Source organism: Neovison vison, chromosome 1 (assembly GCF_020171115.1).
Source record: "Neovison vison isolate M4711 chromosome 1, ASM_NN_V1, whole genome shotgun sequence".
NCBI classification, from domain to species: domain Eukaryota; kingdom Metazoa; phylum Chordata; class Mammalia; order Carnivora; family Mustelidae; genus Neogale; species Neogale vison.
This window is the reverse complement of record NC_058091.1, coordinates 197846726-197865267: the sequence shown is the minus strand read 5'-3', so window position 1 is coordinate 197865267 and position 18542 is coordinate 197846726. Positions and strand designations below refer to the sequence as shown.

At 37.5% G+C, this 18542-nt stretch overlaps 1 protein-coding gene across 1 annotated transcript in view; it reads left to right on the top strand.

Moving 5' to 3' along the window:
* Positions 1-18542, top strand: part of FAM81B (family with sequence similarity 81 member B) — a 53243-nt gene that overhangs the window by 27615 nt on the left and 7086 nt on the right. The window contains exons 5-6 of the mRNA XM_044240261.1: positions 2633-2762; positions 13322-13428. Coding sequence (XP_044096196.1) covers positions 2633-2762; positions 13322-13428 — 237 coding nt within the window. The remainder of the gene's footprint in view (positions 1-2632; positions 2763-13321; positions 13429-18542) is intronic.

The window sequence follows — 18542 nt, the reverse complement described above, 5'->3', positions numbered from 1 at the left end:
TTTAGCTTCATAAAGTAAAAATAATTTAAAAAAATAAGAAATAAAAGTGCTTCCCCCCAAAAGAGATGATCACATAAAAGAACGAGATAGAAGATGAACTAGAATTGCTCAGGATTAAGGTGGAGGAAAAAGAAAACATAACCCTGAAATATCACAGAGATTAAATATGCTTTGGAAGCCCTCCAAATAGAATGAATACAACTAAAAATAATACTAATTTATTTTTTAAAAAGCAAACATGAGCAAACCATAAAAAAATGAAAAGAAAATGTTTTTCAATACAAAAATGACTATCAAAAATTGATATATACAACAGACAGGTAAAACTCATTCAACATAGACCCTACAGGAACTTCCTCAAGAAGAAAGAATGGATCCTTCAGGAAAAAACTGTTCATGGGTGTAAGAGAAGAAAGCTTTCTTAAAACAGAGATTTGAACCTGTAGATCAAGGCCGTAATCCCAGAAACATGGCTATAAGAACAATTCAGTCAAGATATCCTGGTTGAAGTGACTGGACATCAGGAATAAAGAATCATTAGACAACCAGGTAGACAAAACAAATCAGCGTGTGGCGTTAGGTTGGCGGTGTGCGTGTCTGTGTGGGAAGGCAGGAAAGAATAAATACAGCTGTTGATCGGGTAGGGGAGCTTCCTCAGTGCAAGGTTCTGGCTAAATCCTGTCTATTTGTTCCTCCTTTTATCCTTGAATAACAGATCAAGCTAGAAAGTAGCAGATTCAATGCCAGGTCATTGTGATACCAGGGACCACTTCTTAACCATTAGGCTACAAGGCACAGACTAGTTGTCTCTGACGGTCGGATAAGGAGGGAGGACTTTGGGGGAGGAGTGGCACGGAGCCGTGACAGCAGCCACTCTTTCTGTGTAATCTTTGGGGATCTTTTTTTTTTTTTTTTAATTTTTTTTTTTTTTTTTAATTTGACAGGCAAGAGAGCACTAGTAGGTAGAGAGGCAGGCAGAGAGAGAGGGGGGAAAGCAGGCTCCCCTCTGAGCAGGGAGCCTGATGTGGGACTCGATCCCAGGACCCCGGGATCACGACCTGAGCGAAGGCAGCGGTTTAACCCACTGAGCCACCCAGGCGCCCATCTTTGGGGATCTTAATGTGGATTCACGTAAGATCATCCTAACTAGCTGCCCACAGAACTTGTTTTGACAACAACAGTTTCTACTACCAAACGGCTTTTGCCTATCACTGGTGCCTTACAAGCCCGTTCCCATTTTTGATCAGATTTAATTCCTAATTCTTGTTCCCAGCATTCTCTCCCCACCACCCCCTCCCGCCCCCACCACAACAGTCCCCTGGTATCTCTTGAAGGGATTTCTCGGGCAAAATTACCATCTTACTCACTTCTGTCTCAGCTTTGGCACCAAAAATCTTAAGAAAAACAAATCCATTTCCAGATCCTAAAAAATATTGACAGCTATAAAACAAACAGTATTTATAGCACTCAGCATGACAACATGAAAATGTGCTTCCTAATAAATATTATTTGAGGACAGTCAAAAGAGTTATTTTATAAAATCACAAACCTCAAAGTGATCTCTGATAACTTTGTATAAAAGACACAGTCTCTCAGCGTTCTGTATCCTATCTTTCATGCATATATGCATGAATTGAAAGGATAATACAATATGTAACCCATCCTCTCCCAGGAGAAGCCTTGAGTGCTGATAATGCAGTGGGGTTCCCTGACACGCTGGGAAGATGGTTCATCTTCAACTCCAACCCCACTTCACTGGAGTTGCTTCCTCAAGATACCAATGCAATTGGGGGACTAAAACTTTATTCCCATGTTAGCGTGAATTGTTTTTGTCCTAATGGAAGACAACACTTGACTGAGACCCCTCGAGGGACAGGAGTTTTGATTGGCACTGAGAGGAGGCAAATGGTTTTTAACTTTTATTTATATATTTTTTAAAGATTGTATTTATTTGTTTGACAGACAGAGACCACAAGTAGGCAGAGAGGCAGGCAGAGAGAGAGGAGGAAGCAGGCTCCCTGCTGAGCAAAGAGCCCCATGTGGGGCTTGATTCCAGGACCCTGAGATCATAACCTGAGCCAAAGGCAGAGGCTTTAACCCACTGAACCCCCCAGGCACCCCTGGAAACTGCTTTCTAAAGATGGGTTGGAAGATGATGGCGACCTGGGACTCTGTAGCCAGAAGAGAATTGACAATCTTGGAGTCAACAAAAGAGACTAAATGGAGGAAGGGTGACTCAGAAGGCAATACAGAATAGGAAAAACCTCCAATTTTGCCTCACCAGAGGCAGCAGGGAGTACTCCCAAAACATTAAAATCTATTGGAACTCCTATAACCAAATTAACATATCAGACTGAAAATCTAAAATTCTCCCCATTTTCTCCCAATGTCTTCATCTACTTCCACACAGTTCTTTGATTTCAATCAATGTTATCATTATCCAAAGTGATTCTTCTCCCATCAGGGAAAAAAGAGAAAAAGGAAGATTTCTGCGTTTGCTCCTCTATCTACTAACTCCTCATCGAAAGAAGTTTAGAACTTCTGCCATCAGGTCAATGCACATATCCTACTGTAGTATTAAAAAAATGTTTGAGCCCATTGATCTCACAACCCATTTTCATCTTGCTGCTAGATGTGACTCCAGTATTGTGAAGCTTTCTGGAGACATTCACTTCATCAGACATGAGCACCGGAAAACTGAAAAAACAATTCAAGATTTTATGTCTGCCCTAGAAACTGTTTCTAAGAATTTGGATGTGAAGGTAACTGAAAATATTTGGAACTCTTACGTTATGTGTTACTGCCAGAAGATCGTTATAGCTTATCAAAATGCCTAGTCAAGTGGTAATTTTTCAAAAGAACCCTTTTCTTCCAAAGAGTTTAAATATGACAGCTTGTGCATAGACCCCGTGAACACTGTCAGTTGAATTAACAAATATTTAATGAGCGCTGCCTTTGTTCCAACACAGCTGCCCACTGCAAGCCCATGGTTCTTGATTTTCCTGTTGCTCTTATTGCCTTACTCTCTGGGTTTTCCTCAAAGATTGTAGAACCAAAGATTATAAGCAAAGCAATTTCTCATGGAAGCTATCATTATTAAAGATAGGAGCTAAGTGTGAGTTGATTATGTTACATTCCTACAGTAGTCTTTGTATCTCAGAAAGTACTATACAAATCCCTCATTGACCTGGTTTTAAAGGCCACCTACACACTGGCCCCTGCTTAGCTCTGCAGCTCACCCCAGGTTTCCTGGCTCAGCACTCACACCCAGTGATACTGAACAACGAGCAGGTAGGTCCCAACTCATTCTAAGATATTGTATGGCCTCCATATGATCTGTGTTCTTTTCTGCCTGAAATGCGTCTCCTTTCTCATCTTCTCAGTCATTGGCTTAACTAAAGGAGCTAATGCAAAATCTTCTGTGTCCTACTTTGTCCCATCTCCTCCCCCTACCCCCCTCCTTTCTTCCTTCCTTCCTTCAAGGGAAAGCCTGCAAACAGAGGACAAGGATAGGGGCAGAGGGAGAGGGAGAATCTTAAGCGAGCTTCATGCTCAGTGTGGACCCCAATATGGGGCTCAATCTTAGGACTCTGAAATCATGACCTGAGCTAAAATTAAGAAGGTAGCTTCTCTGGTTTCTGGTTATACAGGAGATGTCTTTGTTGTTTGCAGTTGGCTATTGGTTTGATACATGTTAAAGCACATTAAGGAAGTATCCATCAATTCCTACTTACTTGCATTAGTTTTTATTAGTATTTAGTTTTTATTAGGAATGAATATTTAACTGTACAAGATGCCTTGTAGGCATGAACAAATGCCTACATCATCATATTGGTTGTTTTCTGGTTTGGGTTTTTATTTGTTCACTTGTTTACCTCTTTGGACTTCTAATGTGCTTTCTTAGTACATTTCCCCAAACTGAAACATGGCTGCATTTTCTGCTATACAGTCATCTATAATCACTCAGCATCTGACTTTGCATCTAAGTTCAAATGTGACATTGACTATAGTTCATCCTTTGTTGTTGTTGTTGTTTTTTAAGGTGATACATACGATATGTATCATTCACAAACCAAAACTGTATAAGAAAATACAGGAGCGCCTGGGTGGCTCAGTCAGTTAAGCATCCAAGTTTTGATTTCAGCTCAGGTCATGATCTCAGGGTCGTCAAAATGAGCCCTGCATTGAGCTCCACGCTCAGCAAGGAGTCCGCTGGAGATGAGTCTGCTTGAGATTCTCTCTCTTCTGCTCCCTCTCCCTTCGCAACAACCCCTCCCCCCACCCTGGGGCACTCTCTCTCTCTCTCTCAAATAGATAAATAAATCTTTTAAAAAAAAGTGTACACTGAGAATTTTCATGCCACTTCTGTCACCAATTCTCACATTCTTCATTTCCTCACTGAAACCATTTTTATTATGCTGATGGGGAGACTTTCAGTATGCCTTTATGCAGACAGAAGCAAATGAAAATATATTCTTATTTCCCCCTCTTTACAAAATAGACAGCATATTATATATATTACTATGCACCTATTTTATCTTTTTTTTAAATGCCAAATTTTACTCAGTTAACGTACAGTGCAATATCGGTTTCTGGAATAGAGTTCAGTGATTCATCACTTACATACAACACCAAGGGATCATCACAAAAAGTACCTCCTTAATTCACTTCGGTCATCTCTCCCACTCCCCCCCACCACCTCCCTCCATCAACCCTCAGTTTGTTCTCTATCGTTATGACTCTCTTATGGTTCACTTCCCTCTCTCCCTCCCCCTCCCTTCCCATATGTTCTTCTGTTTTCTTTCTTAAATTCCACATATGAGTGAGATCATATGGTATTTGACTTTCTCTGACTGACTTATTTCACTTAGCATAACACACTCTAGCTGCATCCACATCATTGCAAATGGCTAGATATCATTCTTTTTATGGCTGAGTAATATTCCTTTGTGTGTGTGTATGTGTGTGTCCCACATCATCTTTATCCATTCATTAATGGATGGACATTTGGGCTCTCTCCACAGTTTAGCTATTGTTGGTAATGCTGCTATCAACACCAGGGTGCATGTACCCCTTTGAACCAGGGTGAATGTACCCCCTTTGAATTTTGTATCCTGATAGAGCAATTCCTGGGTCATAGGGTAGGTAGTTCTATTTTAAACTTTCTGAGAAACCTCCATATTGTTCTCCAGAGTGGCCGCACCAGTTTGTATCCCCACCAACAGTGCAAGAGGGTTCCCCTTACCCTGCATCCTTGCCAACACCTGTTGTTTCTTGAGTTGTTAATGTTAGCCATTCTGATAGGTGTGAAGTGGCATCTCGTCGTGGTTTTGATTTGTATTTCCCTGATGATGAGTGATGTGGAGCATCTTCTCATGTGTCTGTTAGCCATCTGATGTCTTCTTTGGAAAAGCATCTATTCATGTCTTCTGCCCATTTCTTAACTGGATTATTTGGTTTGGGGGGCATTGCTTTGATAAGTTCTTTACAGATTTTGGATACTAACCCTTTGTCCAATATGTCATTTACAAATATCTTCTTCTATTCTGTAGGCTGCCTTATAGTTTTGTTGATTGTTTTCTTCACTGTGCAGAAGTTTCTTATTTTGATGAAGTCCAGTAGTTCATTTTTGCCTTTGTTTCTTGCTTCTGGCAACATGTCTAGTAAGAAGTTGCTATAGCCAAAGTTGAAGAGGTTTCTGCTTATTTTCTCCCTGAGGATTTTGATGGATTCCTGTCTCATGTTTAAGCCTTTCATCCTATTTTTTCTAACTAGGCAAATATATCCTGGAGATCAGCCATATTAGTACATGGAGAGCCTCCTCATTCCTTTTTACTACTGTGTACTCTTCCTGTCTGTATAGTGGCTCATTTAACCAATCTCTCACAGATGGACATTTGGGCTATTTTTAATATTTCTCTCTTTCAAATCAATGCTGCAATGTATAACCTTGCACTTATGTCATTGTGTGTGTGTGTGTGTGTGTGTGTGTGTGTGCATGTGTGTGTGTACATATGTTTGTAGGATCCCCAAACCCAGAAGTGTGATTGCTGGGTCAAAGTACAGTGTTGCTATTTTGAAAGTTCTTCCTCTCTGTGGAGATTTGACCATACTGCACAGCCGCCAAAAATACATAAAAATATGTAAAATGTCCCCATTGGGGAGCTTTTTGAGTGGTGTTTTTTGAATTTGACCGTTCTTATAAGAAAAAGATGGCCATGGTCTCTGTGTTTCATTTAGTCTTTCTTATTGTGAATGAGGCTCATATCTTGAAGAGTTATTTGTATCTCTTATTCAGTGAGCTATCCATTCTTCTCTTTTATCCATTTCCTTATTGGTCTCTTTTTCTTTTTCTTCTCAATTTCTAGGAGTTCTTTATATATTAAGGAGATGAGCCCTTCTCTATGATATGATCTGTGAATATATCTTCCCAGGTTGTCATCTGTCTTTTGACTTTTGGCAAGCTTATGTTCTCTATTTGTAGCTAAATGTATCAGTCTTTTCTTCTGTGGCTCCTTTTAAGTAACACTTAGAAAGAAAATCCCCATACAAAGGCCTGAATTACTCATACTTTCTTCTGGCACTTTCATGGTTTTACTATTTATATTTAAATTCTTGATCCATTTGGAGTTTTTTTTCTAATAATGTGTCTTAATTATTATTTTAATCATTGAGGCCTTGTAGTACTTCAATTTTTTAAAATTTATTTCTTCATTCCAGAGAAAGAAGGGGAGAGAGAGAGGGTTTGTGTGAGGGGGTGGGGAGGGCCGAAGGAGACAATCTGGAGCAATCTCCCCGCTGAGAACAGAGTCTGATGCAGGGCTCAGTCTCAGGACCCATGAGATCATGATCTGAGCAGAAACAATGAATCTGATGCTAACCCAACAGAACTACCCAGGTGCCCCAAAACTTTCAATACCTGGTACAGTGAGTCCCTTTCATTGCTTTCTTTTCTCCTTTTTCCTGGTGATAACTGTTTCTTTTCACATATGATTTTAAAATCAGTCTGTCTAGTCCCAGCAAATAAATCAACAAACTCAATTTTAATTTTTTATTAAAATCATGTTGAATTTATCAGTTTAGAATTGACAAAGTAGGGGTATCTGGGTGGCTCAGCCAGTTCAGCATCTGCTTTGGGCTCAGGTCATGATCCCAGGGTCCTGGGATTGAGCCCCACCTCTGGCTCCCTGCTCTTCAGGGAGCCTGCTTCTCCCTCTGCCTCTGCCACTCCTGCTGCTTGTGCTCTTTCTCTCTCTTAAATAAAAAAAATTTTTAGAATTGAAAGAGTGATAATGCTGAGTGTTTTATCCAAGAACACAGCATGCTTCTTATCTGTGCAAGTTTGCTTTGACATCCTTTAGGAGTGGTTTCAGATTTTTCTCAAGCATGCATCATCTTCAGTGTATTTTCGGATTTTGTTATCTTTTTTCTTTTTACTTTATTGTAATGAAGTTTCATTATATCTCCTGACTAGTTGTTAGTTGTATATAATGAAGGCGATATTAATTTTAAATTTTACTAATTTAGCGAGTTCTTGTCTTGATTGAAGAAATTTTTCAGTTTGTTGCTGTTGCTGTTTTCCAGGCACACAATCATATGATTTTTCAGTAATAAGTTTACTCGTCTTTTCCATTTTTCACACACATAATTTCTCTCCATGTTCTACCTGTTTTAATAACTCCAATGTGATATTAAATAGTGGCTTCGGGACAGTGGTCATCCTGCTCTTGTTCCTGACATTAACAGAAATATCCCCTGCTTCCCTCATGGTGAGAGATATGTTTCCTCAATAAACGTGTTTGATGCACAACTATTCTTATTTTATTGAGTTTTTGTTTTTAATGAAGAGTGATTATGAATTTGGCAAATGCCTTTTCAGCATTGTGGAGATAATCATGTGAGTTTTCTCTTAAACTATACTAGCATAATTATTTGGATCAACATATTTCTTATTAAACAATTCTTGTTCTAAAAAATAAATTGCACTTGATTTTTTTTTTTTAAGTTGTGCTGCTGGATACCGTTTGCTGATATTTTATTTGAGAAGTTCTCATTAATGTTTATAAACAAGATGAGTCTTTGTGCAAACCCTTTCAGATTGGAGAATCGATGTTTCGCTCACTTCATACAAATAATTTGGAAGTTTACCTTCTTTTTCTATGCTCTGAAATAGTTTAAAGAGCATTGCAATGATCTATTCTTTTTTTTAATAAATTAATTTATTTATTTTCATCATAACAGTATTCTTTATTTTTACACCACACCCAGTGCTCCATGCAATCCGTGCCCTCTCTAATACCCACCACCTTGTTCCTCCAACCTCCCACCCCGCCCCCGCCACTTCAAACCCCTCAGATTGTTTTTCAGAGCCATAGTCTCTCATGGTTCACCTCCCCTTCCAATTTCCCTCAACTCCCTTCTCCTCTCCATCTCCCCTTGTCCTCCATGCTATTTGTTATGCTCCACAAATGAGACCATATGATAACTGATTCTCTCTGCTTGACTTATTTCACTCAGCATAATCTCTTCCAGTCCCATCCATGTTGCTGCAAAAGTTGGGTATTCGTCCTTTCTGATGGAGGCATAATACTCCATAGTGTATACGGACCACACTTCCCTATGACCCTGCAATTGCACTCCTGGGTATTTACCCCAAAGATACAGATGTTGTGAAAAGAAGGGCCATCTGTACCCCAATGTTTATAGCAGCAATGGCCACGTTTGCCAAACTATGGAAAGAACCAAGATGCCCTTCAACGGACGAATGGATAAGGAAGATGTGGTCCATATACACTACACAATGATCTATTCTTTAAAGATTTGGTAGTTTTGCCTCTGAAGCCATATGGGCCTACTGATTTAGTGGGAAGGAAAGACCTTTGATAGCTTTGCTCAGTTTTTTCTGTGGAAATTGGTCTGTTTATTTTTATTTTATTTTTTTTAATTTATTTGCCAGAGACAGAGGGAGAGAGAGCAAGCGAGCACAGGCAGACAAAGAGGCAGGCAGAGGTAGAGGGAGAAGCAGGCTCCCTGCCGAGCAAGGAGCCCGATGTGGGACTCGATCCCAGGACCCTGGGATCATGACCTGAGCCGAAGGCAGCTGCTTAACCAACTGAGCCACCCAGGCGTCCCGGAAATTGGTCTGTTTAAAGGCGCCCTCTCTTCAAGGATCTTGCGGAAAAGTATGCTTTTCATTCAGATTTTGAAATTAATTTCTATAAAATTATGCAAAATACTCGTAGGATTGTTTTAATTTTTCCTGCTTTTGTTTTTTTTCCTCTTTGCCATTTTATTTGAGCTTTTTCTTTCCCACTTTGATTAGTTAGGTTAGTGGTATCTTAACGATATTGATTGCTTTCCAATGAGCCAGTCTTTTTATGTATTTTTAAGTTCTGCTTCTCTTTTGTTTTTCATGTATTCTCAACAATTTAAGCTTTTGACTTTATCTTTTTCCTTTTCTTGTGATTTCTTTTGCTGCTCATTTTCGAACTTTTTGAACCACATATATTTGTAGTTTTTGTTTTACTGATGTAAGCGCTTTGACTATGAATTTTCCCTGAGCATTCGTCTACTTCCCGGTATTCTGTAGGGTTGATATTGTGTTCTCATTATTGTTTCCTAGAAATTCTGCAGTTGTATATTGAATTCTTCCTTTGACTGAACAGCTTAAGAGGGGTTGTTGGCGTCACTGAGTTGAGGATTTTCTGTTGTCCTGGTATTCATTTTAAGTTTTATCTCACCGTAATTGAAAGTTTTATTGTATATGCCAGTTTCTATTTTTGGAATTTTTTATAGTATTTTTAAAAATTTTATTTATTTGACAGAGAGAGAGAGAGACATCACAAACAGGCAGAGAGTCAGGCAGAGACACAGAGGGAAGCAGGCTCCTTGCTGAGCCGAGAGCCCGATATGGGGCTCCATCCCAGGACCCTGAGATCATGACCCGAGCCGAAGGCAGAAGCTTAACCCACTGAGCCATCCAGGTGCCCCTATTTTTGGAATATCTTACGGGCTTTATTTGGTGGCTGGATAGTAAAATTTTGCACATATTCTAAAAAGAATATGTCCTGTATTTTTAAGGAAAACGTACAGTTAGTGTCTAAAAAATTGCTTAAATCAACAAACTCAAACCTTTTGATTGGTCTTTGTATTCCTACTTATTTTCTTCTGTCTTGGATTGTGAGAGATGAATTAAAATCTATAATTATTTGGCTTCCACTTTATCTATAATTTCAGCTTTGTGAATATATTCACTCCATTAATTGGTTCATACTTATAACTACTCTATCTTTTCTTATTCCCAATTTTAGTGTCTATATGTTTTCTTTACATTTAGACTGAGAAAAACTTTGCCTCTTACCTTTTCAAAGAAGCAACTCTTGGATTCACATATCAAACCTATATTTTTTCTTGCTCATAAATTTTTAATATCCGTGTATTAGTTCTCTACTGCCATCGTAACAAACTACCACACACTTAGTGGTATATATATATATATATATATATATATATATATAAAATCTTATAGTTTCTGCAGGTCAAGGCTAGAGTAGACTCCCTACTTAAGGTTCCACAAGACAGAAATCAGGATATTAGTACAGCTGTGTTCCTTTGAGGTGATGCTGGGAATTAGTCCTCTTCCAGACTCATTCAAGCTTTTGGCCAAATTCAGTTTCTTGCAGTCATGCTACAGGGTTTCTTGCTGCTGTCAGTTTGAGACTGACATTCCCCCAGCTGCCAGCCTTCTTTCTCATGTTTTCCATGTGGCCTCTTTCCAGGAACAGGATAAGGCCATGTCAGGCTTCAAGTCTGACTTCAAGTCTGACTCTGACTCTAGCTAGAGAAAGTTCTCTGCTTTTAGAGGCTCATGTGATTAAATTGGGCCCACTTGATAAAATAGAATAATCTCCCTATTTCAAGGTCTGTAACCTTAATTATAGCTGCAAATCCCTTTGGCCATCTAACATATCATATTCACAGGTTCCCGGGATTAGGGCGTGGACATCTTAAGGGAGCCATCCCATCTATTACAATTTGACAGTTTCTTCATTCTGCTTTCCCTTGATTAAGTTTGTTATTCTTTTTAGCCTTGTGAAATGAATGATTCGTTTATATAGATTTATTCTGTCTTATATAATTATGGAAACATTTAATGCCACAAATTTACCTCTGATCATAGATGTGGCTGTGTCCTGTCGATATATAATGTTATTATCCTTTCCTAAGTGAATTGTAATTGCTGAGTAGACTTATTCTTTGACACTAGGGTTAGTCCTTTGAGAAGCAAATTCCATAAAGGAACTGATATGCAACTGATATGCAAGAGATTAACTGGGAGGGAGCGGGGGTGTCTGGGTGGCACAGACACTTAAGTGTTCAACTCTTGGTTTCTGCTTAGGTCATGATCTCATGGATCATGGCATAGAGCCCCACAGTGGGCTCTGCACTCGGCGGGGAAGCTGAGTGAAGAGTCTCTTTCTGCGCCCCCCTCCCAGAACTCGTGTACACTCTCTCTAAAACAAATGTTTAAAAAATCTTTAAAAAGAAAGGGAGAGAGAGAGAGAGAGAGAGAAGAGATTAATTGAGGGGGAATATTTTTTGAAGGAAAATGAGGAGGTTCCAAGAAAAGATGGAACCATCAGATTACAAATAGGTCTGACTCCTGTGAAAAAGACAGAAAAGGAAGGTCTGAGACAGACATTCTATTAGTTTCATCCAGTTCTTTGAACCAAAGTCACTCATCAAAGTAAAACTATTAAGACACTGGCTGGGAGAAGCCAATGGGAAGCACAGTATCCACATATGGTTATACATTTTAAACATAGCCGTCAGGGCCCTTGGCCAGTTATATTCCTCTGAGTAGATCTGAGAGGCAAATTTCCATGTAAAACACTGGAATTAAACAACAGAATTAGGAGAGGTTACTTCACTCAAATGGTTAGGTTTTTGTGTCTTTACACTTTTCCTGTTAATTTCTAATTTTCGTGAAGTGCTTTTCCTTGCTTTGTGGAATAATTTGAGGGTTTTCTTTGTTTGTTTGTTTTTTGGGGGGTGGGAGGCAGAGAGAGAAAGAGAGCTCTTGAGGCTTGATTTCATGCCTGACTGAGATCGTGACCTGAGTTGAAATCAAGAGTCTGACGCTTAACTGACGGAGCCACCCAGACGCCCCTACTTTGAGTTCTTCATAGTCACATGTGTGCTTAGTTGTTACAAATGCTCACTGGGCACTGGGAAAGAATGAGCGTTTCTTGCTGTTTGCAAGTTAGATCGCTTGGTATATAAATCTACTAAATAAACCATATTTTTCATGTCTTCCCGTATCTCTCTTTATATTTTACTTATTTGACTTTTATGGGTCAAAGAGAAGTCATTTAAAATCATTAATATATCATTTCAGTTTATCTTTGAAATTCAAAATATAACATAAATACAGGTTCAAAACTCTTTTCACTGGGGATTCTAGTCTTCATCTGCAAAAATGACCACCTTTGTCCCATTTAACACATTTTGCCTTGAATAATATTTTGTCTAACAATATTGTTCTGCCAGCTTTCTTTTCCTTTGCTTTTGCTGGGGATATATTTGCCTAATATTTTATTGTTCACAATTCTGCCTTGAAGTATACCTCCTCTAAATAGCCCGTTTTAAGTGTATCTCCTATAAATAGCCTTTCACGGGCAACTGGATGCCCACCCAACATTTATCTGTTCAAACTCTTCTGTCATTCACCTCTTTGGGAACTTAGATTTTGTTAACTACGCACTCTCCTCCACGCAACTGTCTGTGTCAGAGTTGAATTGTTTGGCCAAAGCCCATTGAATTGTTTCATTCCTAGGAATTCCTGAAGCCTAGTCTTAGGCCACTCGTGCATTTCCCTCAGAGTCTAATTAATGGTGTGTTTCAGCATTTATTCAATAAGCATTTGGTGAATATTTACCATTGGCCACCTAATAGACACTAAGGCTAAAATGGTGATAGAAGATATATATTGACTTATACTATAATTGGGGGAAAAGAAAAGAAATCATTAAAATTAACAAAATGATAAACTAATATCAATTCTATGTTTTTCTTATATCATTAGGTAGCCTACTAAGAAGAATATTAGAGACAACAAAATGGAATGCTTCCCTATAATTCTTTCCCTGACGATAGCTCTATAACTATTGAATCGTTCCTTTAGGAAAAATCATTTTCAGATGCAAATATGCTTTAGGCTCAAGTCTGTTTCTTGGCTCTTTAAGGAATAAAATATAATTAATATAAGTGCTAGTGATTTTGTTCACACACACACAAAAACTCCCTTTTGTACTTTCATTAGGTAATGCAGCTCTTAGGAAAGATCGAGGCTTCCACTTCTGAGCAAATCTCAAATTTAAAGATGGTCCAGGGAGATCATCGCCATGAAATGAACCTTTTGGAGTTCAAGTAAGTGAATGGGAGACTTTTAATTCTGTTAAGTACATTCCAAAAGGTTTTGCCTAAAGAAAGTGTTGGCATTAAATGAGAACCCACTATGGTGAGTGCTGTGAAGTGTGTAAACCTGGTGATTCACAGACCTGTACCCCTGGGGCTAAAAATACATTATATGTTTATAAAAAATTAGAAAAGAAAATGAGAACCTATCCCAGGAATTTGAAACTAGTCAAGACATAAAGCAACAAACTGATAGAGAGAATATGCTACACTAAAGCAATTTATACAATATTCACAATAAAGGAGATAGGAGGGGAGGTGGGTGGGGCGGTGGATGAAACAGGTGATAGGGATCAAGGGGGGCACTGGGTGAACACCAGGTGTTGTAAGGAAGAGTGGAATCACGGTGTCTATGTCGTATACCCGAAACTAATATTACACTGTATGTTAATTAACTGGAATTTAAATTAAAACTAACAAAAGGAAATATGAATATTAATTTTGTCATTCTCTTTGTATATTACAACTGAATTGATATACAGCCTGACCTTTCCTATCGAATAATTTTAACTTATCATCAGTTATATATTAAAATGCCTCAATGTAATACACTTCACTGAATATATATCAATTCCACGAGACTATCCAATAACTTTTAAAATAACTGATTTACAAGCTTCCCTTCTAAAATTTCTTCTGAGATTCTCTACTTGCTCCTTTACATTCTCCCTCTTTTAAGACTGGTCTCTGTCCAGTCTTCTTCACTGAGTTTTCTCCTATGCAATAGAAAAGATGGTAAAGAAGACAAGACTCCACAAACATTCCAATTACTGGCTTCTGTATTCCCAAATCCTCCTTTCTTGTTTAAGTGACCACCATTTCCTGTAGTCCTGGTGCAGGCAGAGGAAAATTCTAGTCACATGAACGATACCATCTTACTGCTCCTTCTCACCTTTTTCTTTCCCCTCTCTGTCCCATGGCCCCTGGGTTTAATGACTTGGTCAAATCCAGGACTCTGAATATACTCTGCTTGCTCCATTTTCACCTGTCTTTACAGTACTTCATTAAATCTAAGTGCCACAAATTATAAGACATATGGTTTTTTTTCCCCCCTCTAAAATGTGATGGTAACAATTAAACCAAAGCACACCATCATTTTCAAGACACCTTCCGATTTCAGAGATGTTAAATTGGGAAATAGGTGTGTCCTAGAAATTGATGAAAAACTAGTTATCCCTAAAATTCAAAGAAGTAAATGTCTTGGGTAAAAAGAAAATACCAGTCTAAAAAAGCATGTCTAAGTGCTTCAAGTCCAGTGCAGTGCAGATGCTCAGTTAAAATCTGTGTGGTGCTTGATCTAATCCCGTTAGCTTAGAATTAAATAAAATAAAATAAAGTGTCCAAAGGAGAAGTAGAAAAGTAAACTGTTTCTAGGAGTACACCTTAAGAACTGATTTTACTTGGAGAGAAAGGGGATTTATAATCCGGAATGAAATACTGGCTTAAAGGAATGAAATATATTAACAAACAGCCAATCAAGGAAAAGGAAAGGTTTGAGAATCAGGATTAATGCATTATTGATGGTGTGGTGTGCTTTTCTGTCTTCAGTCCTGTGAAAAATTGGCTTATATTTGAGTCATCTAGATAGTTAAATATGAATCTGGACACTTTTGTAATAATATAAACTTGAATCATTTTCTCACTTGAAATAATAAAGTCTAAAAATTTCATTAGAGTAGGTAATGCTGAATTTATAAACCAAAATTTTCCACAAATACCTGTGAGCTCTAATAACTCATTTAAATACACAACTGACTCATTTCTAGTTAAATCTTCATCAATTTTTTAAAAATTAAAATTAACAAAATAAAACAAAGATGGGAAAAAAAAGGTTTTCATCTCAGCTTCCTAATGTAACCAGTGTTAACCCCAAGAAGTGTTTTTCCTTCCTTTCCTCCTTGTTGATATATAGATATAACAGAAAAAGGATGTTTATATATATTACACAAATCATATATGTATACATAGAGCATGGCTTTTAAAAATACATCCTAGTCACATTCCTCAATAATTTGCTTTTTACAGTAGATCTTGATTATCTCTCCAGATTAGTGAATATTAATTTAAAACTATTTTTAATAGTTGAATAATATTTAAACTTATAGATGTCCTATAATTAATTCAATCATTTATCCTATTGATGTATAGATTCTTTCCAGTTTCCAGCTACCACAAACAAACCAAAAAATTTTTGTATAGATATACATATATATGTCTATTCCAAATTTATATATATATCCTTAAATATATATATTATATGTAATAATATATATATATCCTTAAATATTCTTAAGTGTAGATGTTTTTATTTCTTTAGGCAAGATTCTTAGGTTAAAGAGCTTCTTTATTAATGTTTATAAATTTATTTTTTTAATGTAACACTCACACTTCCACCAGCAATATATTAAAAGCCCTTTCTCTACATTCTTACCAATACTGGATTTTTTTGTTAATACTTGCCAATTAAAGGATGAAGACTGCATCTCTTGTTTTCCTTTGCATTCCTTTCATCATTTGAATTTCCTTTTCTGTAATTGCCCATTTTATCATTTGTCAGTTTGTATTGTGATTTTCATCATTTTCTTATCATTTGTAGGATTCCGTCAAGTTAGGGATATTAACCCTTTGACTGAGATAGTATTGCAAATATATTTTCCTCAAAGGGAAAGTAAGGTGGGTAGGGCTTTCTTTTTTTCTCTTTTCCATTCAGAGAATATCTCAAATTAAAGTGAATGAGGTAGAATATTTGCTTTTTTTTTTTTAAAGACTATTTATTTATTTATTTGACAGACAGAGATCACAAGTAGACAGAGAGGCAGGCAGAGAGAGAGGAGGAAGCAGGCTCCCTGCCCGATGCAGGATTCGATCCCAAGACCCTGAGATTATGACCTGAGCTGAAGGCAGCGGCCTAACCCACTGAGCCACCCAGGCACCCTGCTTTTTTTTTTTTTAAGAAACGACTATCTCTAAATAAAGGAATTAAAAGCATTTTAATGACATTCAAAAGTATGTTTAATTGAACAACTTTACCAGTTAAAAACTTCAATGATTTCAAGTTTAATGATCAATTAAACATATATCTTATATAGAACATTAAAGCCCCAATACTATCTGCGGTTTTTTAGTGATTTCCTGGCCCTTTGGCACTGATCACTAGAACTGACAAAGGAGATGTACTGGCTCTTTCATCTGAACCCCTGCACTGAGCCTCCTTTTTGCAGAAGGGTCTTAGTCAGATGGTCAGTTAAGTCATGTCCTCAGTCAACAACTTAGTACTTATAGAGTGAGAGTCTGAGTCATCATAAAACACAGCTGTTTTTTAGCAAGGGTTTGGCAGGGAAAGTACATTCCATTCACTCCTTCGATAGTTCTTGCTGCTGACAATGTTTCACTGACAGTGATTTATAAGAAAAGAAAAATTATTCGATCAACGAGGCAAATGCATGGACTCAAATCTCCCCACACAGCTTTGAAAAATGCTACCACGGTATTAAATTACAAACTATTCGAAAGTCAAGGTTATGTCTCCTCCATCTCTGTATTCTCAGCACACAGCACATTCAGGCACAAATGGAAGCCCGTGAGTGAATGAATGACTATTTTGAGGACCGGTAACATTAAGTTGTGTTTTGGAATACTCAAGGACAAAAATCACAGCCACATAGAGTTGGGGGGGAAGTCCATAAATAAGTGAAAAGCTTAACACAGATAAAGTAAAAGTTAAGACAATGCTCAATGAGGTGTTTCAGTAGGCAGAAATAATAAATACACTGTTATTTATAAATCTCTACCAATCACTAAGTGATCGACACAGTTAAGTACATCCAGCTCTTATTCCCATTTTAGTGATAGAGAAACACAATCATGGAAATTAAAAAATTTACCCCAAGTCACATACTTAGAAAGTGTCTGACTCCAAATCTCAGGTTATTTTACCGATCTGTGACTCCTCCATCTCCCAATTCCAACCAGTAGTAAACTAATTGCTACAGAAATTTAGGGAATGGAAAGATCACTTCTGCTTGAAGCTATGAAGGTATGAGGCTAGGAAAGTATTGGGATTTAAGCTCTAGTACAACATGGAATGATAAACAGAAGTCTTCCTATCAGCATGGAGTTCGAGTTGCTCTTTATTAGTGTCCCTAATTAGGAACCACAGGACCTAAAGAAGAAATTAGTTTAAGTATATACGTAAAAATTTAGTAAAAATTTAGTAAGGAAAAAAATGTTTTTTGGAATTACTTTCTTTTTTCTAAATGTGAAACTTAAAATCTTAGATTCAATCTCTAAAGACTGACTTTGTTAAAGCCATTATTTGAATTCTTGAGAGTCTGTTCATCGTAAGAGCATCCAAGAATTTAAATTTTTCGTGTCTTCCAGAAAAGTTCAATCACTTATTGAATGCAAGACAATGAATTTGAGACATAAGTGAAATGGTTAAAAAAAAAAAAAAGGCCCAGAATAGGGCTATGTCCTCATTCACGTATGTCTACCAGAACCACAGTGATCACTAGGATGATTGTTGCAAGCCCTACACTCTCCCTCACCATTCAAATCCAGCATAGCTATCTGCTATGTCTATAGATCCCTATTAAATTTTATTTTACCCCTTGTTCCTTGTTCCTTGTTATTGTCCTTAGTATGTATATTAACTTGATTCCACCAATATAAAAATTTTGTAAAACCTGTATCTCACATTACCCTAGCAAGGTCTCTGGCTATAATTTAAAAGTCTGACTTTTGTGTTTTTTGAAAAAGGAAAAAAAAATGCTATCTCTCCATCCATACATCTACCTACTTTGCTCCCTCCCTATCTTCCTATCTATGTCTACCTGGATCTGATAGAAATACAACCATAACTATTGGAATAGAGGATCTAGGAACTAAAATGTGAATGTCATCCAAGATAAATTTGTCCCATTGAGGTTTTAACTGTAAATTTTGTAATTCATAGAAAAGTAATTCTTTCCTGGAAGATCACGTCCATTGTGTTAGGGGAAAGCCTAAGGAAAGAAAGAGATTTATATAAACCTTTATTTTAGCTAATCCTTTTTCTCCTTCAAAGA